This window comes from Choloepus didactylus, chromosome 7 (genome assembly GCF_015220235.1).
Source record: "Choloepus didactylus isolate mChoDid1 chromosome 7, mChoDid1.pri, whole genome shotgun sequence".
NCBI classification, from domain to species: domain Eukaryota; kingdom Metazoa; phylum Chordata; class Mammalia; order Pilosa; family Megalonychidae; genus Choloepus; species Choloepus didactylus.
Genome location: NC_051313.1, coordinates 135,134,056 through 135,161,014, shown reverse-complemented (window position 1 = coordinate 135,161,014; position 26,959 = coordinate 135,134,056). Strand labels below are relative to the sequence as shown.

General features: G+C 39.7%; 1 protein-coding gene across 2 annotated transcripts in view; it reads left to right on the top strand.

Annotated features, from left to right (window-relative positions):
• RNF144B (ring finger protein 144B) overlaps positions 1-26,959 on the top strand; it is a 191,432-nt gene that overhangs the window by 93,110 nt on the left and 71,363 nt on the right. The window contains exons 1-2 of one of the 2 annotated variants that reach the window (XM_037842616.1): positions 15,684-16,050; positions 26,121-26,321. In XM_037842616.1, the coding sequence (XP_037698544.1) occupies positions 26,157-26,321 (165 nt within the window). In that variant the 5' untranslated portion in view covers positions 15,684-16,050; positions 26,121-26,156. Of the gene's footprint in view, positions 1-15,683; positions 16,051-26,120; positions 26,322-26,959 lie in introns of those variants that run through there. The other variant, XM_037842617.1, reaches the window with a different exon arrangement.

The following is a 26,959-nucleotide window of genomic DNA, read 5'->3' as shown; positions in this document are numbered from 1 at the left end:
TGCCTCACTGCTAATGCTGAGGATGTAGCAGAGGAATTGAGATATCAGGTTGGAAAACAAAAAGTTATGCCAGGGGTTTTCCGGGCACAATTCAGGGGTATTCCATGCCTGTAGTTTGTTTTGAATAAATTCCAAGGTGACACAATCATCTGGCTGTTAAAAATAATTAATTTTACCTTTTTTTCTACCTTGAGGTGTAATGGGTCCAGATTTGCAAGTGAGAATGCATTTTGAAATGCGAGAGTGAAACGTGAGCAGTTGTACGGTGATTTAGACTTTAGGTGAGCAGGGCAACTTACCAGGTCACATCACCAAGAGGCACTTCAGAGAGCATTTCTTTGAAAGTGTGCTATTTTCCAAACCCCATTGCTAGAAATAATAGAATTATTACCCTCTTGGCCAAGGCAAAGCAAAAATATAGCAGATTTAGAAGGCAGAGATTTGTAGGTCACATTCCTTATCATTATCCAATTAAATTAGAAATCAATACTGAAAATATGACCAAAAAATAGCTACTTGGAAATTAAGAAATACTCTCCCAGATAAATCTTTGATCAAAGAGCAAATCATAGAGAAAGTATAGTTTTAGTAGAAGGCAATATTAAAATATACTTTATGCCAAGTCTTCAGGGCATAGCAAAAACTTTACTCAGAGGAAAATTTATAACAGTAAATGTCTTTATTTTTAGAAAAGAAACTTGAAAAATAAGCTAAGAAGTCATTTTATCAATTTAGGAAAAGACCAGCAAAACAACCCCCCCCCCACACCACCTGCTACCCTTTCAAAAAAAAATAAAAATAAGAATCCAAAACCTAGAGAGAAGAACTGATAAAGTTAAAAGATGGAATCAATTGAACAGAAAAAAAAGTAGAAAGGCTAAGTAAGACAAATGCATACAAAACTGGAAAAAAAAAGTAAAAATATACAAGATTAGGAATGAGGAAAAATACACAACCAGAAATACAGGAGAAATGAATTACCCATGAAGATAAGCAAATCCCTATGAAAACAAATTTGGAAATATGGAAGAAAAAGACAATTTATAAGCAAAATATAAATGACCAAATTAACCCAAGTGAAAAAATGCAAATAGGCCCATTACTATGGAATTCCCAGTTTGTGCTTGTTTTCGTGTCCCATTTGACAAAGGTTCCAGATTTTTTATTTTTAAGGAAGTATTATTATTAAAATACAATGGATAGTAGACCTCCACTTTGTAATACCAGATTTTATCATGGTTTTGTCTAGTAGTAGTGTGTGAAATGACTATGTCAGGAAGAGAGTTTTTAACTTTAATATGTGCTTAAATTTGAAAGAGGAAAAGTTTAATAATCCTTCTCTTTTCCCAGTACTGTCCAAAGCAAGTTAACTCCTCCCTTCAACATGCAGGACACTTGCTAATAAAATAAAATATGCTCCTGCACTGGTGGCTAAGGATGACTAACTCATTCCAGTCTTGGAGATGGGAGATGTACTCAATGCTGCTACCCCATCAGCTACTTGATGCCCCAGTCAGTTGTGCCATGGCACTCATCTTCAGCTGCAAAAGCCTGAAGCTGTCAAGTGGACAGTTGGTCAAGTCAGTTGGAAGTGTGGGAAACCTGAATGCTCTCAATATGGTGTTCTGGTTTGCTAATGCTGCCATTATGCAAAATACCAGAAATGGATCGGCTTTATAAAGGGGGTTTATTTGGTTACAAATTTACAGTTCTACAGCCATGAAAGTGTCCAAACTAAGGCATAAACATGAGTGTATCTTCACCAAAGGAAGGCCAATGGCATCTGGAAAACCTCTGTTAGGTAGGAAGGCACGTGGCTGGCATCTGCTGATCCTGGGTTGTATTCCAGCTCCTCTCTCAGCTCCTGTGCATTCTTCAAAATGTTGCTCTTGGGGCGTTTTGTCCTCTCTTAGCTTCTCTGGAGCAAACACTGGGCTAGCATCCCCAAAGTGTCAGCAAAAGTCTGCTTTCAGCGGCAGTCTCCAAAATGTCTCTCTGAGCAGCTCTGAGGCCTTCTGTTTGTGAGCTCTTTTATGGGACTCCAGTGATTAAATAAAGACCCACCCTGAATGGGCGGGGTCCATATTTCCATGGAAATAATTTAATCAAATGTTTCACCCACTGTTGATTGAGTCACATCTCCATGGAAACACTCAATCAGAGGATTCCAACCTGGTCAACGGTAATATGTATGCCTCCACAAGATTGCATTAAAGAACGTGGTGTTTTGCGGGACATAATACTTCTAAATCAGCACAGTGGTTTTGCCATTTTCATGTGGTACAAACTTATAAAAACTTTATTGTTTAATAACAATACAAATTATTTTGGAATAATCCCCTCTGGCTGAAAATGAGCTAAAGAAGTGCAAACTTAATGAAAAATTAAGTAGTGAATTTCTGATTCTCAAGAAAACTGGTGATGGATATATAATTCACACATCTGCTGAAACAGCATCAGCATCAACTTCCAAAGTTAGCAGTTGTTTTAAGAATTCTTTACCCAAAGACAATGATTTAACACATGCAGCCACCGAAGGTGTCATTCCACTCCATTCTCTGAAGCATGACTTTCCAATTAGATCAAACGACTCTTCTAAATTGGTTCCACTCACTTTCCTTTTCAATTTGAAGTTTTCTTGTGCATATTTGAAAGGAAAAATAATAGCTGTTTAATGCATTGAATCCATTAGCAGAAGAGGAGTTATGCTTATTTTATATTAATATTATCAGATGTTTCAAGTAGAAGTTCAGTTAAATTTATTACATGAATGGTTTGATATTTTTCATCTAATTCTTGGAATCAAAGTAAAGCTTTTAGAAATATCACTCTGCTGAAGTTTAAATATTTAATGTTATTGTGAATTCTATTGTAAATTTGGTTAAAAAGTTTATCATTGTAAAGAAAAAAATTTAACTACTTTATTGAAGTAAAATTTACGTATCGGAAATTTCACCCATTTAAAGTGTACAGTTTGATGATTTTAGTAAATTTATACAGTTGTGCAGCCATCATTACCACCCAGTTTTAAAACATTTCCATTGCCCCAGAATATTCTCTTGTACCCCTTTGCTGTCAGTCCTCACTTACTTACCAGCCCCAGGCAACCGTGAAAAGGATTTGTTTTTTTTTTTTTCAGTGAAAATACAAATAAGAATTTTAGTGGGGCACAATGACCATAAACAATGGAATTACTAAAATAATAAGTCCATGGGGCAGAAATTTGCGTACATAATTGCACGTGTGACTCATTATTTCTTTCAAACAAGCTGCAATAGAAATAGAAATATATGCCAAAATTTACAAATATTTTTCTGTGTATTCCACAAAGCTGAACTACAAAGTTTTTCTGATGAAGCTGATGTTGAATATAAAAAAAATCCTTCAGCATGCAGTACATGTTTTCTCTCTTTATTGCCCATTACCAAGCAGATTTTAGAAATATTTTGAGTCTTTGAAGAACGACTTTGTAAATGCTAATATTCTCTGGTGGTGTTTTTGGAGGAATAATGAGCAAAGTGTGCTGTCATACACAGCTGGTGGAAATGTGAACTGTGACAGTCTAGGCGGAAAGGAAGAATAAGCCAAACTCCAGTAAAATTAAAAGAACTTAAACCCTCTGAACCAGCAATTCCACTTGTGGGATTTATCTCATAGAAATAAAACCAACAGTACAGATGACATATGTATGAGACTTACTGCAGTTTTTCTCATGGTGGCAAAATTTGGAAACAAGGTCAACACCCACAATGGGGGAGCTTGAATAAATGACAGTATAGCCACCATGTAATGTTATGCAGTTATTAAAAAGAATGGACTCGAGCCATGCAGTTGCACTGCAGGCAGTTACGCAGAATGTTGATGAGTGAGAAAAGCAAGTTACCAAAATACGTATTATATGATGCCATGTTACGAAACAATGCCAACCCTGTGGGTGTGTGTATATGTGTCTGTATGCATGCATGTGTATATATAGTATACATCAGTATAATTAAATAAGCACAGAGAAAAATGTTTAAGGAGATATCACAGGCTGATAACATTGGTACATGTATGAGGAAGGGGCTGACATAGGGGAAAGGAAAAAAAATATTTAACTGCTCTTCTTACAGACTGCTGAGGGAGATAGAAGTAAATAGTTAGAGTACTTTGTAAGTGCTGGAGTTGAGAAGTAAAGAAAGAGCTGGTTTAGAGAGGAAGAAGGAAAGTCCTATGGATCTGAATAGAGAGGACCCTAGGCGATAAATTAGTTTCTTCTCTACTGACCTCGAGAGATATTTAATTACTTGCAACTACTGACGCAGTGATTTTCATGAGAAAAAAAAATGTGATTATGTTCGTCTGACACAATATAAGTTTGGAAGTTATAGTGAGTCCCTTGGAAACTGGCACGTTTCAAAGACATGATGCATGACTCCAATTGTTGCTTATTAAAAAAGATCTTCATGCATTTAACTTGAATATGATTCTTCTCCAGGGGCCAATGAGTGCAGACAAGGAAAATTAGAAGGAGCCACTTAAGGAACACTGTTTTTGAAGAAGAATCTCTCTTCAATTCCATTTTCTTGATGCAAAAACGTCATTGCATCCAGTCTCTGCAGCCATTAACACCAGGCAAAGTCCTACAGGCTCCTTCCTAAGGGCCATACAGTGGCATGCACTGTAGGGGGATGTATTGAAACAATAGCTGATCATCTAAGACATCTTCTGAGGAGGACTTCAGGTAACAAGTGGTGCTGTGGAAGGGAAGTAGACTTTCCCAGCCTAGTGGATTTTATCTCTTGTAGAACAGAGAATAGGATCCCTCCCTCTCAAGGTACCATCACTTCTCCATCCACCAGTGCTCTGTTCCACTCCACTGAGCCATGACTTCCACGCCCTCATGGAATCTTGTTTCTTTGATCTGTTGCAGATGGTGGCATTTGTTGGCTCCATCTGGCTCCTGGTTTTACCAGGGACTTTGTAATTCAGTATTTTTGGGGAAGAGAGAGGAGATGGGGAAGGGGGGCAAGGAAGAGGAAAAGAAAGGATTCAGCCATCTATAGCACAGAGAACACTTAGGTTCCAAAGCACCTTTCAAAATAAAGTCCCACTGGAAAACTAACATCTGTAGTATTCCCATCTATGCTGGTTTAGATCTGTTGTGTACCCCAGAGACTATATTCTTTTAATCCAGCCTCGTGGGGGCAGACCTATTTGTGGGTGGGACCTTTTGATTAGGTTGTTTGCATGGAGATGTGACCCACCCAATTCAAGGTGGGTCTTAATCCCCTTGCTGGAGTCCTTTATGAGGGGATAAAAGGCAGAGACATTTTGGGAAGAGTTTAGAACTAAGAGAAGCTAAGAGAGACAGAAGCCCATAGACATTTTGGAGAAAGCCATTTTGAAACCAGAACCAAGGAGAAGAAGGACCAGCGGTTGTCACCATTTTGCTTTCCCATGTGACAGAGGAACCCCAGATGCCATCAGCCTTTCCTCAGAGAAGGTCTCTTCCTCTTGATGCCTTAATTTGGACATTTTCATGGCCTTAGAACTGTAAATTTGCAATCTAATAAATCCCCATTGAAAAATGAACCCATTTCTGGTATATTGCATTCTGTCAGCATTAGCAAACCAAAACAGATTTTGGTACCGGAGAAGTGGGGTGCTGCAATTTGAAAATACCAAAAATGCTGGAATGGCTTTATAAATGGGTAAGGTGAAGATTCTGGAAGAATTTTGAGATGCTTGATAGGAAAGGCCTAGATTGCTTTAAAGAGACTGTTGGTAGAAATATTAATGCTAAAAGTACTTCCAATGAGGCCTTAGACAGAAATGATAAATGTGTCATTGACAACTGGAAGAAAGGTGATCCTTGTTTTAAAGTGGCAGAGAATTTGGCAAAATTGAGTCCTGGTGTTGGATGGAAGGCAGAATTTGAAAACAATGAGCTGAGATATCTAGCTGATGAGATTTCCAAACTAAATGTGGAAAACGCAGCCTGGCTTCTCCTTGCAGCTAATAGTAAAATTCAAGAGGAAAGAGATAAGCTGAGAACTGAACTCTTGGGTACAAAGAAACCAGAAGTTGATGGTCTGGAAAATTCTGGGCTTCGAGAAAGTGAGACCTTAGAGGCTAGTGCTCCAAGTGAAGATTTAACCAAATGTAGAACCAGTCAGCCATATCAGGACGAGCTAGGCTTGGAGATGGAGTTATCCAGGAAGGATAGTTTTGTTGGACAGTTTTGACCCCTGTGTGCTGCATGCCAAGCCAACGCATTTCTTTGTGAGATCTATATGAACGGAACCACTGCCAGTCTGGACTAAAAGGGACAGAAAAGGGACAAGTTGAAGGAAAAATGGCTTCAAAGGCAGAACCATGGTAGCTAAGGTGTGGAACCAAGGAATCTCAGGCCAGAAGAGTACACCCACCCATGCATATGGAGAGGGTGAGTTTGCCCTGGAGTTAGAGGGTGGGCCTTCCACCTCAGTATTCAGGAAGAGTGTTGGTGCCCTGGGCCTCAGAGAGGGTGAAGTACATTCCCCGGGGATTGGGGAGAGCCTGGCCTCCACTCCACTGTTCTGAATGGGTTGAGTCTGTGCCGTGGAGATGGCAGAGAGTCCAGGTGCCACCCAGATGCTTGAGGAGAGTGGAACCAAGAACAAAGTGGTCTCCCCAATGCTTGGAAATGTTAAACCCTCACCCCAGTGTTTAGAGTGAGTAGCACCGCTGTGTAAGCCCTTGGAAAGGGTGAGACTGCTGCTCTCTCAAGCCCAAAGGATAAAGCATCATTCTATAAATGACTCTCAGACTTTGAAATCTAATGGAGGTTACCCTGCAGTTTTCCAGAACTGTTTGGGTCCCATGACCCCGGTTTTCCTTCCAATTTCTTCCTATGGCAATGGGATCGTTTATCCTATAACTGTTCCTCCTTTGTATATTGGAAGCAGATAACTTGTTCTAAGTTTCACAGCCAGAGGGGAGTTTTGCCTTTGGACCACACCTGTAACTGATTTTGATGAAACTTTTGTACTTAACGTTGTTACTGAAATGATTTAAGGCTTTTGTAATATGGTGTTAGAAGGAATGTATTTTGCATATGGCAAGAACATGTCTTTTTGGGGTCCAGAGGGTGGAGTGTGCTGGTTTGGATCTGTTATGTACCCCAGAAAAGACTACATTCTTTTAATCCAGTGTCATGGGGGAAAACTATTGTGGGTGGGACCTTTTGTTTTTTATTTTATATTATTTTATTTTTTTATTTTGAAATAAATTCAAAGTTATATGAACAGTTGCAAAAACAATACTAGCCGCATACACAGAATTCCATCATACCCTGACCCCCTCCCCTGACAGCTCAATCCACCGACTTTAACATGCTGTCACATCACTATTTCTTTCCCTCCCTCCCTATCATCCATTATCTATTGCTCTGTCTTCTGAACATATGAGAGCTAGCTGTACACATCCTTGAACATACAGTATGATTCACGTATGCACTTCCCATGAACAAGAACATTCTTTTATGCAATCCCATTAAGCGCAGCTAAGAAATACAGTAGATTCAACAATGATACAAAGCTTACATTCTATATTTCCTTTTCCTTATGTCTCAACTGTGTCCCTTTGAGCCACCTGTCCTCTATCCTCCAATCCCATCCAAGTTCATCCTTAGCATTCAATTGTCATCTAGTTAGACAGTCTTTTTTTTTTTTTTTTTTTTTTTTTAATTTCAGTTGTGGAAACATATATACAGCCTAAATCTTCCCATTCCACCCCCTCCCTAGCCTTTCATTACTGGGATTAATCACATTTAGAATGTTGTAATGCTCTTTCCCACCATCCATTACTAGAAATTTCCCCTCACCTCAAACAGCAACACTACACTCATTTCTTAACTCCCCATTGCCCCTTCCCCCATTTCTCTTAACCCAAACTCTACTTTTCATCTCTATGGTTATATTCTCTGATAATTTCTTTGTGTTTACTGTGGGGCTTAAAATTAACCTCTTAAATCCATAACAATCTTTTTTTTCTTTGATACCACCTTCACTTCAATAGGACACATAAACTATGTTCCTCTACTCCTCCATTCCCCCACCTTTATATAGTTGTCTAAAATTACATATTTTACTTTGAGTTCAAAACCACTGATTTGTCCTTAGAGTTTGTGTATTTTATATCATGTAGGAAGTAAACAGTGGAGTTACAGTTCAAAAATTATTGACTTCTATTTGTATTCCATGGTGGTTGGAGAACGTGCTTTGAGTATATTCAATTTTTTTTTTTTAATTTTTTGAGGCTTGTTTTATGTCCCAGTTTATGGTCCCTTCTGGAGAAAGATCTGTGATCACTAGAGAAAAATGAGTGTCCTGGTGATTTGGGATGTAAGGTACTACATATGTCTGTTAAAATTCTCTGTATCTGTTTCTCCTTTCCCTGTCTCTCCGCCGGCAGGGTTCCCCTCAGAATCTGAAGTAGGACAGGTCTTTCATCGGCAAAGTCTCTCAGCATTTGTTTGTCTGTGAAAAATTTAAGCTCTCCCTCAAATTTGAAGGAGAGTTTTGCTGGATAAAGTATTCTTGGTTGGAAATTTTTCTCTCTCAGAATTTTAAATATGTCATGCCACTGCCTTCTCGCCTCCATGGTGGCCGCTGAGTAGTCACTACTTAGTCTTCTGTTGTTTCCTTTGTATGTGGTGAATTGCTTTTCTCTTGCTGCTTTCAGAACTTGCTCCTTCTCTTCAGTATTTGAGAGTCTGATCAGAATATGTCTTGGAGTGGGTTTATTTGGATTTATTCCATTTGGAGTTCACTGGGCATTTATGCTTTGTGTTTTTATATTGTGTAGAAGGTTTGGGAAGTTTTCCCCAACAATTTCTTTGAATACTCTTTCTAGACCTTTACCCTTCTCTTCCCCTTCTGGGACACCAATGAGTCTTAAGTTTGGACATTTTATTTTACCTATAGTATCCCTGAGATCCATTTCGATTTTTTCGATTTTTTTCTCCATTCTTTCTTTTGTTCTTTCATTTTCTGCTCTGTGGGCTTCTAGGACACTGAGATATTGTTCATCTTCCTCTAGTCTTGTATTGTGAATATCCAGAATCTTTTTAATTTGGCCAACAGTTTCTTTTATTTCCATAAGATCTTCTGTTTTTTTCTTTACTCTTGCAATGTCTTCTTTATGCTCTTCTAGGGTCTTCTTTATGTCACTTATATCCTGGGCCATGGTCTTCTTGATGTTCTTTAAATCCTTTGCCATGTTTTCATTCCTCGATTGTAGTTCTTTGATTAATTTTGCGAGGTACTGTGTATCTTCCGATATTTTGATTTGTGTGTTTGGAGTTGGATTCTCCATATCTTCTGGTTTTATCATATGCATTAAGATTTTCTGTTGTTTTTGGCCTCTTGGCATTTGTTTTGCTTGAGAGGGTTCTTTCAAGTTGTAAAAAAAAAGGGATATCAATCTAATTTCAGAAACACAGTTTGGTGACGTACACTTTGTCTAACTAACCAGCAGATGGCGTCTGTGAGTCACCTGTATCCCTCAAGTCAGTTCTCAACCTTGGTGCCCAGTGTGTGGGGAAATGATTCTTGTGGGTTCAGTTGGAGAACTCAGTTTGGGTGTGTTGCTGGATCCGTCCACCCTGAATGTGGGGCATGTGTACGGGTGGCTAGGGAGGAAGGGCAGTTTTAATGTTCAAATCCCCCAGGATCCCGGAGATTCAAGGCCGCCACAAGAGTCTAAGCCTTCATTTCAGTTCAGCCCCAGACCCTCTCTCTTGCTGATCCACAAACCACCAGACTTGGCATAGCATCCCTGGGTTCTCCGAGTGGGTCCCCTCTCCCAGCCACGATCTCCAGGAGCTCAGCTGAGGGAATGCTGTGCTACATCACCAGTGCACGCCGTCCCTCAAGGGAATCCCCAGGCCGCCAGGCCGTGCGGTGGCGCACTCTCAGCCTGAAGCAAAAATGGCCAAACGTGGCGTCTCAACCCCTCCCCCTCCTCGCACAGTTCCTCCTTCCCAGCTCTGGGACAACTGGCAGGGCTCTGGGCTGTGGGCACGGCCCTCGGCAGGAGTTTATCCAGCCCTCTGGGGGGGGCCAGCTGCTAGCTGCGGGGTTTCTTTCTGCTTCTGGCTTTCCCCTCCATTCCCCTGGACCCAAGGGTATCTGCTGCAGGCTATCTTCCCGGCCAGACACTGAGAGGCTGGCTCAGCCCCCTCTTGCTGTGTTTTACTGCGTGGTTCCCACAATCGCAGCGGGAGCCGCTCCTGGGTTTTTCCCTTTTTTTTTTTTTTTTTAGAAGAGCCAGCCGGTCTCCAAATGCTGAACCCTGGCTTCCCCAGACCGCCGCGCGGCTGCGGGTCTTCCAGCCAGCTTACTCACTCGTTTCAGAATGCTGACTCCCGGTTTCACCAAGTATACGGCCCCTCTGGAGCTAGGAGCCTTCGTCCAGCTGGCACATCGCTGTAACCGGTATTCTGGGTCACTTTCTGGTTTTTAGCTAGTGTTTTTTACGGAGGCATTTTTTCCACCCTGTCTCAGCTAGCCACCATCTTAGTTTCTCTCCGGGTGGGAACTTTTGATTAGGATGTTTCCATGGAAATGTTACCCAGCCCATTCAAGGTGGGTCTTAATCCCCTTGCTGGAGTCGTTTATGAGAAGATAAAAGACAGAGATATTTTGGAGAGAGTTGAGAGCCAAGAGAAGCTAAGAGAGACAGAAGCCCAGAGACACTCTGGAGAAAGCATTCTGAAATCAGAATCAAGGAGAAGAAGGACCAGCAGACATCACCATGAGCCTTCCCACGTGACAAAGGAAGCCTGGATGCCATCAGCCTTTCCTCAGGGAAGGTATCTTCCTCTTGATGCCTTAATTTGGACATTTTCATGACCTTAGAACTGTAAATTTGCAACCTAATAAAATCCCATTGAAAAAAAACAACCTATTTCTGGTATATTGCATTCTGGCAGCTTTAGCAAACTGAAACACCATCTATGAATAATTTGGTCCCTGTAGGGAGGAGTCTTAATCTCAAGGTTGAAGTTCCCCATCTTTTAAGCCAAGAAACATTTTGACATTGGATTTAACTGAGTGCTTTGTATCTTTTATAGGGATGTAAATTACTGACACCTGTTATTTCCTATAAACCATGCATATATTAGTTGAGATGATGACTTGTGGGAGCATTGTTTCAGGATTTTTTTTTTTCATTGACTGCCTTGTACAAGATTTGAAGGAGATGGTAATATTAGTAGAAGAATTAATATAAACATTGCAAACTTAAGGATTCTCAAGACTATTTCATCTAACTTTCTAGTGGGGAATCTTAATTCAGAACTAATACAGTGTTATTTTTTTTTCTAGAGAGAATTAGGTGATAACAAGTATGTTGAACTTCACTTTTTCCTAAACTCCTTAACCCCAGCTTGCTAGTGGTTATATAGAAAATGAAGACACTGCAGCAACTGAATCCTCTGGAGTCTTGCTCTCTTGTTCAGCTCTCCATCCAGTGTCATTATGGGCTCTCGGATGGCGTGATGGCCATGACAGTTAGATTATTCTCATTCAGTTTTTTTTGTTGGGGCCTGGCTGGTTTCTACTTGCTCGGTAAGGTGTTGAGATGCTTATCATATTTAAGAAATAGAACCAGAATGATGTGTCTCCAGCTTTGTAGAACGTTTGTTATCAAGTCTGAGGTAACTGGGTGATCATTTCTGTGTAATGTTTTGACTTTCCATGTAGTTTGAGTCTTCTTTTCAATGACCAGGCCACCCTGAGCATATCTCTGGCATAGTTTTTATCATCTTATTTCATAATGTTCTCACTCATATTTTTATTGTCTCTTGCTTAGTTCTGTCCTCAATGCCGTCAATAAATGTTGAGTGAATGAATAAGATGAGCCCCATTAGATGCCATCAACAAATGCAAATGAAATTGTAGCTGTTTGGAAATGAGAAATGACCAAACCTCCAGACCAAACATCATGACCTTTGCCTTATATTTTTTTCTGTGGAGAGAGACTTGCACCTCTTGGAGAAGGTGGTTTCCTAATAACTTGTGTTCTTCCATTTGCTTTTTCATAATTGAGCCATTTTAAAAATTGTTTTAAAAATAGGATATAATTAAGATGTTAAGTCTAAGGTGTGGTTTACTAGCTTACATAGAATGGAAGAGTGATTTCAATAGCACAAGAATGAATGATGATTTTCCTTTATATTAATTAAAGAGAATAATTTTCTGAAGAAATTCCATTTGTTGATTCTCTTCTTATGTAGGACTATAGCACATTTTATAATCTATATCTCTCATGTATTATACATTATATATTATATGATATGATATATTGTGGATTATTACCTAATTATTTCACACACATTTGTAGAATCTCATGTTCATATTTTTGTATTAATTTGGAAGACCTTATATGTATGGTAAACTAAGTATCTTTGGATTTATTTTGGTTTAGCTTTTATCTGACTTTAGGTATTATTACAAATTAATACAATTACTGCAGTTTAGATCGTTAACCATTAATGTCAAGATTTTGTTTGTCTTTTTTTTTAGGGAAAGTCTCTAATTTAGGTTAGGCAATGATTCTCCATTGTGATGCAGGTCAACGTGATTGCCATCTCCAGTGAACAATTTGTAATTGCTCAGAAAGATAAAAGATATTTTTGTAGCTTGCAGTGGCTGGAGTTTGCTTCTCAGTTTGAGATCCCAAATATTTGCATTTATTTTTGCAGGCTAAAAGAAGCAGTTCCTTCTTATGTTTATTTGAGGGCTCTTTTTATCTACCCTTTAAATATTGATCTTCCTTTGAGTTCTCTTTTCTGACTCCTTTCTTTTCCTTCCTTTCTCAGAGGAATAGCATTGACCAGGTTCCTGTTGTATATCCGGCCATGGCTTCTGTACAGCTGAACAGTTTGCACGTTGCACAATTCCAGGAGGTGACATTCACCACCCCATCCCCCAGTTTTGTACAGTGCAGGTGTCTCTGTCCATTGGGCACCATGCTGGCTAATTTACAAACAAACCTCTTCTTTACTCTCACAACAACCTGTAAAGTGAATATTATCTTTCCTGTTTTACAGATTAGAAAGACTGAAATTTGGGTATGTTAGATAATTTAAGGTTACATAATGAGTGAGAAGTTAAGTTGGTCTGGATCCCGAACACCTCCTTTTCCCTTCTACACCATGCTGTCTTTTGTGGGCGATCTCAGCTCTTGGTAATTGCAACCATCACTACCCCCCAAATGATGGCCATTCCCATTGACTGTCTCCACTCCAGCTCTCTGTCTGTAGCCTCCTAGACTGTTCTACTGGTATGTCCCAGAGGCACCTCAGATTCTTCAGGATTTAAACTGAATTATCATTTTCTCCTGACTGCTCCTGCTTTATTCCCACTCTCAGACAGTGGCACCAGCATCCTCTGTTCCTCTGTCTCCCTCATCCCCACATCCACTCAGGTACCAGGTCCCATCAGTTCTATTTCTGAAATCTCAATTTCTTCCCTTCCTTCCCATGACAGTAATCACCGCATTAGTGCAGGCCCACGTTCTTTTATTCTGAATGTGTTCATTCTGTTTTATTGAAGTCTTCACCTAAAGTCTCACATATCTAGTCCTTTGCACTAGCTGTGTTCTCTGCCTGGCTTACCCTTCTCTGGCATCCCTACTTGGCTACTTGTAGACTCAGCTTTAAGTCACTGTCTCAGGGAAGCCTTTCATGAGTCTTTGCATCAACCTCCTTCCTTTAGTTAAATTATTTTTCTTGGTGTTCTCATAGCATGGCTTGTCTATCATATCCCTCATCCTAGTCCTCTGATTTGCTTGTCTGATTCTTTCCCTGGACTGAGAGGTCTTTGAGGACGGTGATGGTGTTTAACATATCTTTATCTTCCTAGCACCTAGCAGCTTGTGTAGAAGATCGAAAAATGCTCCAGGGAATGAATGAATGAATGCTTTCCATGGGCTCATTAGGCAGATCTGAAAGAGTGTTCACATACGACAGTGTCCTACACATTCATTTCATCTTATTAAATGTTTGAAATATGATTTTTATAATATTGCTTGGTTGAAAATAATCAGTGGTATTATTCGGTTACCCAGAATATTTTTTCTCCCCCTCCACCCCTGCTGTTTGTGACAACTGGCAGCGTAATTATTATCTAACCTACATTTTCATTCATATTGACAGCAGTTTCTTCCCTTATCCCGTTGATAAGAGATTATAATTTAATTGCATGGTAATTTAAAAAGTGGACTCTTTGTTGAACTTTGGTTCAAGGCACCCAAGTTTTGCATAGACACTGACAAATAAAGTAACTTCTTAGAAGGTACATTGTTCATTTTTCCCTGGTTCCTGTGCACCAATGATGGTTCCTTCACCAAGAAAATTCCTTGAGGTAGAGTCTCTCAGCGCCTAAGCCACCACTAAATTTGAAGTTGGACATCCTTTGGGGTTGTTTTCATCAACATGCACCCTTATCATCTAACACAAACTTGGGTGTCGTTCTAGCTCTGCCCCCATCTTGTTCTGACCAACCTCTTTAATCTCTCTGGACATCAGTTTCCCTACCTTTATAATTAGGTGTTCATGCTAAAATAGCTCGAAGGACTTTTCAAGCTTAGATATCCTTTGATTCTATTACCTCTGGCCTCCACCGCACCTTCTCTTACTGTCCTATCCTTCCCTTCCTCCCCCATGAGTAGGCTCATCCTTCTGCCTGGTTGGCCTCACAGTCAGAGGTACACTGTGTTCTCCAGCACTTGGCTTTGAACTAGAGGTTTGCTTTAACAGGGAGAGTTGAGAAGCAGTTTGCTTGTGTCACCTGGATGGGTGCCAACTGCTGCTACTTCACTGGCAAGCACAGATCCCTTTCACAAAGGGCTTGTGACTCCCTTCCTTTTAGGAAGCACGTTCCTGACTGTGGTGGCAAATGCGGAGTGAGGTTGCAGAGCCATCACAGAGAGATTCCTGTATCAGAGTAGTGATATTTCTAAATTGCAAGATTAGATTTGGAACAAATTGCAATTGTGACTTATGGTGTGGGAAGTGAATAAAATATGTAACTGGTTATAAATATCAAGCAAATTAAGTGTCCTAGGTTTTCTAATGAGGAAATAAACCAGTCTCTGGATTATTTTGTTACATTTTCTTTAATTGAGGATAGGAAAGCCAAGTTTCTGTCTGTTTCCCTTCTAATTTGCAGACAAACCACTTCAAACAAAATCAGTGTTGCATAAAGATATGCCTGCATTTTATGGGGTAAACTAAGACTGTCCTGATTTAATTTGCTTGAATTCTAATTTTATCATTAGACGCAAAAGGACAAATCAGGTACAAGGTGTTTTTGATGAGCTATGCTTTGGAAGTGTTTCCAAAAAAAACAGTTTTCTGGGGAGGTGGGAAGGCAGGTCTGGGTTGTTAGAAGTAGAAGAAAGAAATTGCAAGAGGTCGGAGAGACAGAGGAGGAAGGATCTCTGTGAAAATGTGTTCAGAGAAGCAGCAGGCTCTGAGAGCCAAGAGGTGCCATTTCCCCGTCCGGGCAGGATGGAGGACGTAAGGGGCTGCTGCTGGGACACCCTGCCGAGGGTATCCGCGCGGCCGTCCCAGGAGCTCGGGACAGAAGTCCTGCCCGACGCAGCAAGCGCGGCAGGGCCAGGCTTGGATAGGGTTAAGGCCATCACCTGCAATTGCAAGACGACCCAGATGGGAAGTAGGAAGTGCTGCGTCTGAGCTTCCTGTATAAATAAACGCGCGCCTCGGGTTGCCGTTGCCGGCGAGCTCTGCCGCGCGCTCTGCAAGGTCCGCGGGCATCCCGGCGGCTCCTCTGGGCAAGGAGGCGGCTATGCACTCCTCCTCCCGAGCAGTCGGTCCGGGAGGACACGTCTTGTTGCAATCCTGAAAAGTGTAAAGCTGTCAGCCGCCGAGCGCGGAGGAAGAGGGAGAGCAAGAAAACAGTTCCTGTTTCTCGGTGCAGTGCTGGCGTGAATCTCGCCGAAGCGTGAGTGAGGCGCTTGAGAAGCAGCAGCTGGGAGTAACACAGCTCTCCTGCCCAGGTAGGTTTAGCGAGCTTTTTCCATGCTGTGGTGTTGCCGGACTGGAATGGTGTTTGGCTAAGAGAAAAGGACCGGGAGACTACTGAATGGTGATAGCAAGATTCTTAGCTTTATTTTCTGCCTCCACTGCTTCGGAACACCTTAATCACCTGTTAACTTTAAAAAATAGGTGCCTTTGTAAAGGTAAAAAAAAAAAAAAAAAATTAGTCGTTTAATTTCTAATAAAACAGACTTTACAGAATGTTTCATGAAGTTCGAGATTAGACCTGTGGCTTAGGAGGAGATTAAAAGTTGGCATAACTCGTATGTCTACCTTCTGTTATTTGCAAATGCATACCAATATGTTGACATGCATAGTTATGGGTAAGTTGTTACCATAACAACATGGGGATCCTGTTGGCCATACCTTGTGGTGATTATTTTAGCAGGTAATTGCTGGTAACACAGAGTGAAACTCTTGACCCTATATTAATATTTCAAACTGTAATTTTAATATGAAACTGATTCCTAACATTCTGTTTCAACCAGGAAAGGTATCTGGCTTATAAGGCACCTTTCCTTTTTCTTTTTGGTTTCAGGGATTCTGCTGAAAGTCTACTTCTGAAATCTTCTCACCTTCAGATTTCTCAGAAATGCCTTCCCCTTTACTCCTTAAAATGCTCCCTTACTTCATGCTACAGCTTGTCACTCTCATTTCTTTCTGCAACACATATCTTCACAAAATATTGGCCGGGGCTCCTAATAGGACTCAGTATTCTTTTAATTTGGAATTTCTGGATGTTTATTTAAACATTGTGAAGCATAAATTAAAGGACAAGGTGGTTAACATTTTTGAAACTGCAGATTGGGGGTGTCTAGTCCCATAAGCAAAATAAATGAACTTTGAAATGACTCAGTTTTTAGAGTGTGGGTAAGGGGCAAAGGAACCAGCCAGTCTTAACTGAGCAGCTGGTTGATTATCTGGTGAGCTGCTGTCTAATTGGAGAATCTGGCTGCTGCAGCTTTCACTGAGAGGAGACTCTTAGTCCCAAGTCTCTTTTGACATCTAATTCCTTTACCACTCCCTGTTCTTCCTTACTCTGCCCTTCTTTTCCAACCCTAGCTCTTTTCATGGGCAGCATTCCTTTCAGTATTTCTAAAACTAACTTGTGGAGGAAAGAGGAGAGAGAGGAGAAAAAGAAAGAGATCTGGAGCAGATCCACAAAGCCATTTGGAGATAACTGTATTATGAAATCCCCCTACCTTCTGCCCAGCCCTTGCACACCTTGAAATGTTATTCTATTCTTTGTGTTGGGCATAAACTTAGAAAATTTTTGATGTGAAGAGAAGGGGAAAAACTTGGTTTAAAAGTAACCTCTCTAATTGAAACTGTCTTCATGAATAAACAAATGCAAGGCAAATATGTATAGTGAATGTAAAAGAGATGTCAAGTAGCAGAATGAGGTCATTTGGATTTTTATTTAAAACAGAAAAAGAAAAAAGCTCAACCCAAAAAAACCCCAAACCAATCACCCTAGTTAACTAGCCCCTAGACTACTGTGCGGGAAGTAAGGTTTGTGTGGTCAAATAGTGGCCATTTACCCAGTGTTTTACAAATATTTACAGTCATCTAAGCCAAATATCTTTGTGCTGAGCCCCAAAGAACATTCTCAGCATTCAAAAGGTCCATTCTCATGAATGGTTCCCGTTCGTGGCAATTTAAAGGCATCTGGGCTTCCAAACTAGGTCAGCTTAGGAAATTTTTTAAAATAATCAGTTTTTGGTTCTCAGATTATGAACCATGTTTTAGGAGACAAACTTTACAAGCAGACAGAAAAGCATGTTCTCTCTAGAAAGAAAAAAAAGTCTATATAGGAAGATCCATTTAGCTTTCTGGAAAATATCTTTCTCTTCAAAAATATCAATACTTTTAATCTGAGAAAGTGTATTTAAACTTTCTGGCAAAGCCGTTTCAATATTTTAGATGTTTAGAAATATTTATAGTGAGTACTTCAAACATCGGACTCATTTCTCTGTAGTGTTTCTGCTAATCCTGGCTTCCGTGTTTCCCCTGGCCTTGACCTGGAACATTACTTTCTTGTTCAGTAAGGTCCTTAGGGTTTGAAATCTCCAGTTTGAGATAGAGGTCAGGAATCACGTTGAACCCAGATTCTGACGCATGAACAAAGTCCGAACAGTTTGGGACTAAACCTACTTTGTCCAGCTGATTATTTGGATATGGGAGAGGAGCCAAGCTACCACAGAAGTTGTACTTTCCAATCTGGGCTTTGGGCAGTAGGTATCTCAGCCACACCTTCCAAATACTGAGACTCTTTTTTTCTCTTTAAGAGAGCAAAAGTGATCAAGGCAAAACTGCTTCTGCAACATGGAATGAGAAACTTCTAACCTATGTTCACATCCCTTTCTTGAATTGAAAATACAAAAACCTAAGTGAAATGCATGTCTCTTATTCATAGTTGGAGATACTTCTGATTGCATGGCTTGTAGTGTCTGTTAAAAAACACACTTTGAAAGCCATATCTGATTGGTTTCTAATTTCTCTGCAGTCATGAATCTGATTCTTAGCTCTTAGTCAACTGGTCCTTTGTCTTTCTTGGGAAGATAGAATAAGACATTTCATTTTTCTCTTTCCTGGGCTTGTTGTCAAAGCCATAAACTTACAAATCATCATGTATGTGATTATACGAAGCCATCTATTGACAACCTCCTCATCTAGTTTTCCCTGTGGGAGTAAGGACTGGATTTAATCACCTTTGCATGCCTACACCTAACCTGTGTGGAATTAGGTTCTTTGTGGGGTGACTTTGTTTGTGGCATTATAGATTCCTGTTTTTAAGAAACTGATTTGGCAAAGATGTACACAAATACACACCCTTTACATTACTTAGCATAGGTTGAAGGAGGCTCCTCTTCCAAACTGGTTTTAAATTGGTATCGAATTAAAATTTCTCTATGAAGCTTTTAACTTTCACAGGAAGTGGTAATATTTGCACATGCTTTTATCCACTCAGAGAAAATATTGATTTAGATATTCATGCTTTAGCAACTATAGTTTCCTGATAATGTCATGACCCAAGAAATCAGTCCATCTCTTGGCTCAGTGGAGCTTTCTAAAATACCATTTCTTCTTGATCTGTTAATTACATCATTGTCTGACTTGTCTTTACGTGGTGTTCCTTCCTTCTTCTGTGCTTTGTTGTTATGCCAGGCAGGGGGAAGAAAATTATTCAGCAGGGCTCCATGTATAATTGTGGGAGGCAGGGGAACCAATGATTAAAAAGGGGCTCTTTGTAGCTGTTAAGAAGGGAGCTAACATGAATGTAAAATCACAATACCAAAAACGTCTTTGATCTGTTTTTCTCATATTCACTCCTACCTTCTTTGATACATTTATATTGTTAGGGAAGCTAGGAATGGATTTTCACCACTTGAGTCTGACTCTGTAGTGTTAATGAGAACATGCAGGGAAGGCAAGAAAGAAGAAATGCCCCATTGAGAAAAAGGAAGAGCATTTTGCAAATGTTAAAACTTGACATCCCAGATGATGGTTTTGTCTAAATTCAATGTAAAATTGTAATATTACAAACCGTATCTATTTCCTACTACATTATAGGGTTTAGAGTTAGCTTATCACAATGCCATTTTCTCTTATCTCCCCCAATATGTATTTTATAGGAGAAATATTTAAATTAGATCTCATTGAGACTGTTGTGATAGCTTTTTTATTCATAATCTAATTTCAAAGAGCAAGAGACTGCTTAGAAAACAGTTCTTGCTAATATTTAAGATGCCTTCTAAATCGATTGTCCTTATGTGCAAAACAGGTTTATAGAGGGGTGTATTTGCACATCGTTCCTATTTTTAGAAGATAGTGGTCTCAAAGTTGCAATATTAAAATCTTATTGTCATCCTAGAAACTACTGAGATGAAGGGTCTTTTCATTTCTTGGTTTCATGTGAGGAAGGCTGTGTAACTGAAAGGAGAACAGAAGTTTCCTTTCCTAGCATGTGAAGCGCAGTGATAATCATTGAGACAACACTGTTACCTCACAAAGCCTGAGTAGGTGGATACTGTGTTTATTTTCACAACATCTAAGAACCATATATATATATATATATATATATATATATATATATATATATATATTTAATGCTGGAAAATGTTTTCTCATCTATTTTTTTTTAAATAATGAGTATCCTATATGTACCAGTGTCCAGTGTCCTCCTGTATGTACCGTCACTCATTGACCTTAAGTGTTATTATTTTAAAAAATAATTAATAGATAAAAATAGGTTTGAGTAATTGCATTTCTCTGTTTACTGGTGAGGCTGCAAATGTTCCCATTTGTTCATGCCCTCTTAGGGCACAGATTAGAACTGTTTTTCCAATATTAGTGGGTGTGCACTGGGTCATCTGGTCCCTGATGGTCAGAGATGCAGGCAGGGAGTGGAAGCATGCCCTGGCCACAGTGGAGTTCTACCACACGCCCTGGCCTTGCTTTAACACCAGGACTCATTGCCTTGCTACGGCTACTGGCTTCTGCGCCTGTTTGCCATTCCAGACTGGGATGGACTGTCAGCAAATGGCTAATGGCTGATGATGGTCAGTGCTTTACCAGACCCAGGCAGTGTCCTTTGGGTTACTAATAGTTCCTGGTAAGAACGTGAACCGGCAGCTAAATAAATCACCGGAGTGGGCAGAAGCGTCAAAGTCAACACGACACACTAATTTTCAGATCGTATTGAGTGGAGGCTGGTTGCCTGAAATGTCTTTCTTAAGCTAGTATTGGGAGGACTTTCCTAATGTGGCAGACATGGGACCTTGAGATTGCTACTTTTTTCTGCTCTATTAGATATTGGTTTCCTCCTTTGTAAAAAACATTGCTTTGCTCTTACTTCCTCACCACCTAGGCTTCCTGAAAAACCTTCCTTCTGCTAAATCTCTTCCATAGTTATACATTCATATCCATTATTCCAGTTACCACACAGTGATGGCACAGTATCTTGCATGGGCGTATAAACATTTTGAGAGTATTCATGTGTGTTTTCTTCTGTTTTGTCCTTTGTTCTTGAATAAATTTAGATTTTCTTAGTATAGGCTGACTTAAGACCTCAGCACGGATTAACTTGATTTTTGCTTGCATTATTATTCTATTACAACATTAATATCCAGTTGACTCATTTTGGTAGCTTTCTAAAGTAGTGTTTTATCAATTTATCTAAATGTTAAAGTTTTTGCAGGATAGTGTAAAAATTCCTAAGTAACAAGATACGTATCTTAGTAAGTCATTACCCTTTCCAGTTATATTTTTGTGCAAGGGGATAACTGCTGTGATTTTGGATAGTGAAACAGGCACTAACTACATCAGTTAAAAATACTTGGAATGTTGGCGCTCCCACCTGCTGCATTTTTTTGGAGCAGATTGCCTTCTTGGGCCACCAGCAGAATATGAAAATCCCTTATACATCCTGTGCTTCTAGCACAGCCTCTGAAGTATTCCTTTCTTTGGCAATTCTAATGAAAACACATGAGGGAAAAAGTGACTTTCCTATCAGATAGTACTTGCTTCTTCTCATATAATGAGCACTTTATAGTGCAAGGGACACTCACAGAGAAGGTAGAACTGCTGGTTCTCCTTTCCTGGGAATTGAGTGCAAAAGCAGATGCTTTAGGGTGGCTTTCCTTCCTTGCACCCCCCAGCTGTCCTGGTATATGGTTAGGTTATTTTTAAGCAATTGCTACTTCTATAATTTGGGTGGAGTCTGGTTATGCATTTCTTATCCTCACTGCCACACCCACCAACCCTGCCACTAACCTTCGAAAGTAAAAACCTGAAAGCAGCTGACAGGTGTCTTTTTCCCAATAGACCCCTTGTAGTCTCTGCCAAAATCCTCTTCCTAAAGGGTCCTTAACACCCATGAGAGACATGGGCACATCTGTAATAACTGTAAATGTAGTTACAGTTACCTTTTAAAATTCAAGCACTAGGGTGGATAATTCAGTCTCTTGTTTTAGATAAAAATTTGAGTTATGAGGCAAAACATGTTAAGTGAGCCTATGAGAATTGAGTTTCTCTCTGGAAGGAAGGCTTATCTTGAAACTTGTGATGGGAGTGGACATGACTTGCCAGTGTACCTACGAAGGTGTCACCCAAGGAGAGGGATCGGAGGAGTTGGAGCTGTGAAGTGTCATCAGTCTTTCTGTCCGCAGCCCCTCTGAGCTTTGTACCATTTACTAAGAATTTGGGTTGGGGCTGGGTTTCTACTATTGGTGGTTTCACATTGTGAAGGCCTGGTGTTCCAGTTTGCTGATGCTGCCGTTATGTGAAACACTGGAAATGGATTGGTTTTTATAAAGGGGGTTTATTTGGTTACAAAATTAGTCTTAAGGCCATAAAGTGTCCAGGGTAAGGCATCAACAATAGGGTACCTTCACTGAAGAAAGGCCGTTGGCATCTGGAAAACCTGTTAGCTGGGAAGGCACATGGCTGGCGTCTGCTTGGTCCCAGCTTGCATTTCAAAATGGTGTTCTCCAAAATGTCAGCGTCAGCTTCCAACAGCTGTCTTCAAAATGTCTCTAAGCTGCATCAGCGAGCTCCTTTTGTCTGAGTTCTTATATATGACTCCAGTGATTAAATCAAGACCCACGCTGAATGGGCGTGGCCATACCTCCATGGAAATAATCTGATCCAAAGAATCTAACCTAATCGACGCTAATAACGTCTGCCCCCATAAGATTGCATTGAAGAACATGGCATTTTGGGGGACATCATACATCCAAACTGGCACACCTGGTGAATCTTAAGACATAAAGGAAGAAACCCTAGGAAACTTTTGAGCCATTCATAAACACTATCTGTAGTGTGGGTTGGGGGTGGGGGATTCATTAGAGAACTTCAGACTTCTCCTGTGCTGTTTGAAGGCCTAGATTTCCAGTGAATCAATGGTGAAAGAATTTTTTTTTGTTATTTTTTTTTATGAAGTGCTCAGTATGTGTGATTATTATATTGTGGTAACATCTATGTAACATAAAAATTTGCTGTTTTAACCACTTTTAAGTGTATGTTTTAGTCACATTAGCTACTCTTACAGTGTTGCGCTCCCATCACCATCTTCCATTACTACTTTTTCATCACCCAAAACAGAAACTTTTTACCCATGATGCAATAACTGCCCATGCTTCCTCCCTCTGGCCCCTGTGATAACTTCAAATCTACTTTTTGTCTTTACGAATTTGCCTTTCCTAGATATTTCATGTAAGTGGAATCATACAGTATTTGTCCTATTGTGTCTGGCTTATTCCATTCACCATGATGTCTTCAGGGTTCATCCATGTTGTAGCGTGGATCAGTACTCATTGCATTTTATGGCTGGTGTCATTCATTTTTAAAACATTCACTGGTTTATTTTGCCCAAAGTGAAAACCATAGCTCTGATTTTCCATCTGGGCATGGACCCTAGGCCTCTGTGGCTGTGCCTGGGGTCTGCGATGGGGACGGTCAAGGGGATCTAGCCCCAGCCTCCTACCCTTGCTGCAGCCAGCACTAGTCCGTGTCATCCCTTTTATACTGTGGTGGTTTGCTTAAAATTTTGCTTTTATACATTCCTTTGCTTTAAAAAATTTGAAAGCTGCCACTTTAGGGAATAGGAGTTATTATACGCAGAAAAATAAATTGCTTCTTTTATTCTGGTTTCTATTGTGGTGACATATACAATGCTACATTTCCCATTTTAACCACTTTCAAGTACACAAAAATCCCTTCTTTTTGAAGAATCGTTTTGGATTGTTCACATCTCAAAGAGATGAAATATGTAACTTCTTTCCTCTGTCCTACTGAGTCACAAGTACTACCTAGAGCCAAATGCTCGGAAGCTATTTTTTTTGTTGTTGTTTAAACAAAATGGACCTCTGCTATGTCATAAAAATACCTTTTCAAAAATCCAACTTTGATGTCATAGCCTATAGGCATGTAACTCACAAACCAAGGAGTGAAAACTTATATATGAGGCAAGAGACAAGATTTATGTTTCAGATGGCCTTGATTAACACATTTCTAGTTCTGCCTTCAAAAAAAGACTGGGTACCTAGTGATGTCTTCATGTCTTTATATTTTTAATGTACATTAAAAATTTGGCCTGTTTAATGTCTCCTTCTAGAAAATAATATGGGTTGAACCTATGAGAGGAAAACTTGGCTTCCTTGAAGAATATGCAGGTGTGTTGCTAGGTTGGAACAACAGGTTTAGCTCTTTTGCAGTAGCTACACTCCAACATGATCAATTACAAAAGTGTGATTGAAAATTTGTGATCTGTGGATGGTTCTGGCCTGTACTACTTCCTTCTTCCCTGGTCAGAAAGCATTTCCTGGCTACATTTCTTCTTATTTGAATTGGGATTTCTCTTTTTGAGGGGAAATGTAGTTCCAAATATGTTGTCTAGAAAATGCTGAGAAAATACAGTTGAGAAGACAGCAGCTGGAGGAGGTTGATGGGGCTGTGTGTGCTCTGTGAGTGGGAAGACTTGGAGGATAAAAGTAATGATAGTTGTCCATGCACAAACTGGGGAGAGAGAAGAGGTAAAATCATTCCCTTATGTGTTATTATTTTTAAAAACAATTAATAGATAGAAAATATGCTTGATTAATTGTGTTTCTCTGATTCTAGTGAGGCTGCATATGTTCCCATTTGCTTACATTCTCTTAGGGCATGGATTAGAAATGTTTTTCCTATATTAGTGGATATACTGGGTCATCTGGTCCCTAAAGAGAGGTGTTTTAAAAATCCAAAATCCTGAATTTGATGTGTGGATTGATTTGAATTTAGTTTGTTCTTGGATGATAGCTCATCAGTAGACATCCAAATAAGAGTCCTGTGGCTTGGGTCATATTGGATTTTTGCCAAGAAATACCATCTGCCTTCCATATTGGAAGACTGAGAAATTATTAGTTAGCTTCCTATTTAATTTAGTTTTAATCCAGTCTTCTACTGCTTATCAGGAAGTAGATGAAAAACCTCAAATACTTCCAGTTACTAGAGCTAGTTACTGTAGACTCCCAGTTAGTATGGGCAAATTACAGGCAAAAATCTCATGTTTTTTTTTTCTTTCCATTTAATTTAATATGGGGTTTTCCCCTTTGTTTTAGCACTGTGGTTCCTGTGTACCAAGACTTAAGCCATTGTGGGGCTATGTGGCAAATGCCATATTTTTTTAGTAATTTCTTTTGTCTAAAAATTGTGAGGGAAAGAATTTGATTTTTTAGAGAGAGGGTATTTACAGTTAATTTGATGGCAGAATCTTGCTTTTGTTTAATCAGGACATGAACTTTCTGATATGAAAGTTTAAATATTCTGAACAAAAACAGTCTAGTGGAAGGAAATCAGTAGTAATTTTTATTTTTTCTGGAGAGAAATATCCTTTCCTATAGCCATGCTGTACGAGGAGAGAAATTTTATTCCTGTGCAGCTTCAGTGACCTTAAGGACAGCTGTAGTCAAGGACTTGTTCTCTCTCTTTCTTTTTTCTTTCTCTTTGTCTCCCCTACCTTCTCTCTACTTGTTCCAACACATAATATCTAATTGTGAGACACCTCTGGTGTATACTGGGCACTGGCGTTGATCTCAGAAGAGGGAGATTTGATTTCTGCTCTGCCACGTACAAGCTCTGAGAACTTTGCAGATTATTTAACTTCCTAGAACCTCAATTCATGTGTATAATAAAGAAAATATTCATCATGGTTACAGAAGATTAAATGAAATAATGTGTGTGCAGGAGGACATATGATATTGGCACCCTTTTTTGAGTATTTGTTGAATTTGTGGTGAGGTGGCTCCTACGTGGACTATTTGTTCATAGTGGTCTCTCAGTTCCTACAGCTTATATGATATGAATCAGGATATGAAGTCAACTTAAATGTCAGGACTCCAGAAACACTTTGCCAAGGTGGCAACCTCTGGAGCCCATGGTTCTTGAGATAATTGAGGGTGAGGATTTGTTCTTCTAGATGACAAACATGTTTGCGAAAGAAGAGCTGTATCAATGGATATAATATTTTCTGCTTTGGACTTTCCTGTAGGGCTTGAGGAGACTGAAGAAGTATCCCGCCAGGCCGATGGGCTCAGTTGCTAGGCTCCACTATCTCACCATGACCACCGAAAACCCAATGCCTGGAGATGTGGCGCTGGCTCCCCTAGTCATGTGCAAACTCTGTCTGTGTGAACACTCTCTGGACAAGATGACCACACTCCAGGAATGCCAGTGCATCTTCTGTACAGCTGTAAGTTTACCTCCATGCTTTCATTGTGAGAAAATACAAAGAGATAAATTATAAAAGTCCAGGGTACATTTCTGTGGCTTACTGAGAGAAGTTAAGGTTTGCTAAAATATGATCCTGCTTGGTAAACCAATACCACATTTGGATCTGTTTCCAAATAATATCTTAAGTGGTGAATCAGATGTTTCCTGGTTTTTAGCAAAGTGTAACGTGTATGTGTGTGTGTGTGTTAAATTTAGTTATTGGTTGAATAAGCAGAGTCTTTCTGTTCCTAAGATTGTAGCTAAGGAACAAAATAGAGGAATTTTTGGTATGTCTGAGTTAACTACTATCTATGAGGTGCTCACCAGGTATTTTGAATGCTGGAGAGATCAGATAGCAATCTAAATTTTCTTTTCTGTATTTGCTTATCTCCTACAAAGCACATGGTACATAACTATGTTACTTTATCATATCTCCTTTTATTAGATGAGTGCTTCCTATTTCACATAACAAAGAGGACCCTAAAAATCTCCAGAAGTGAGCTTTTCTCTTTTATTCTGACATCTGGTATCAATGCTCATGTCCTTTATTACTGAGTTTCCTTGAAGATTGGTTGGTTGGAGTATAAAGATAGGAAACAGGCTGATGAGATCAAAAAG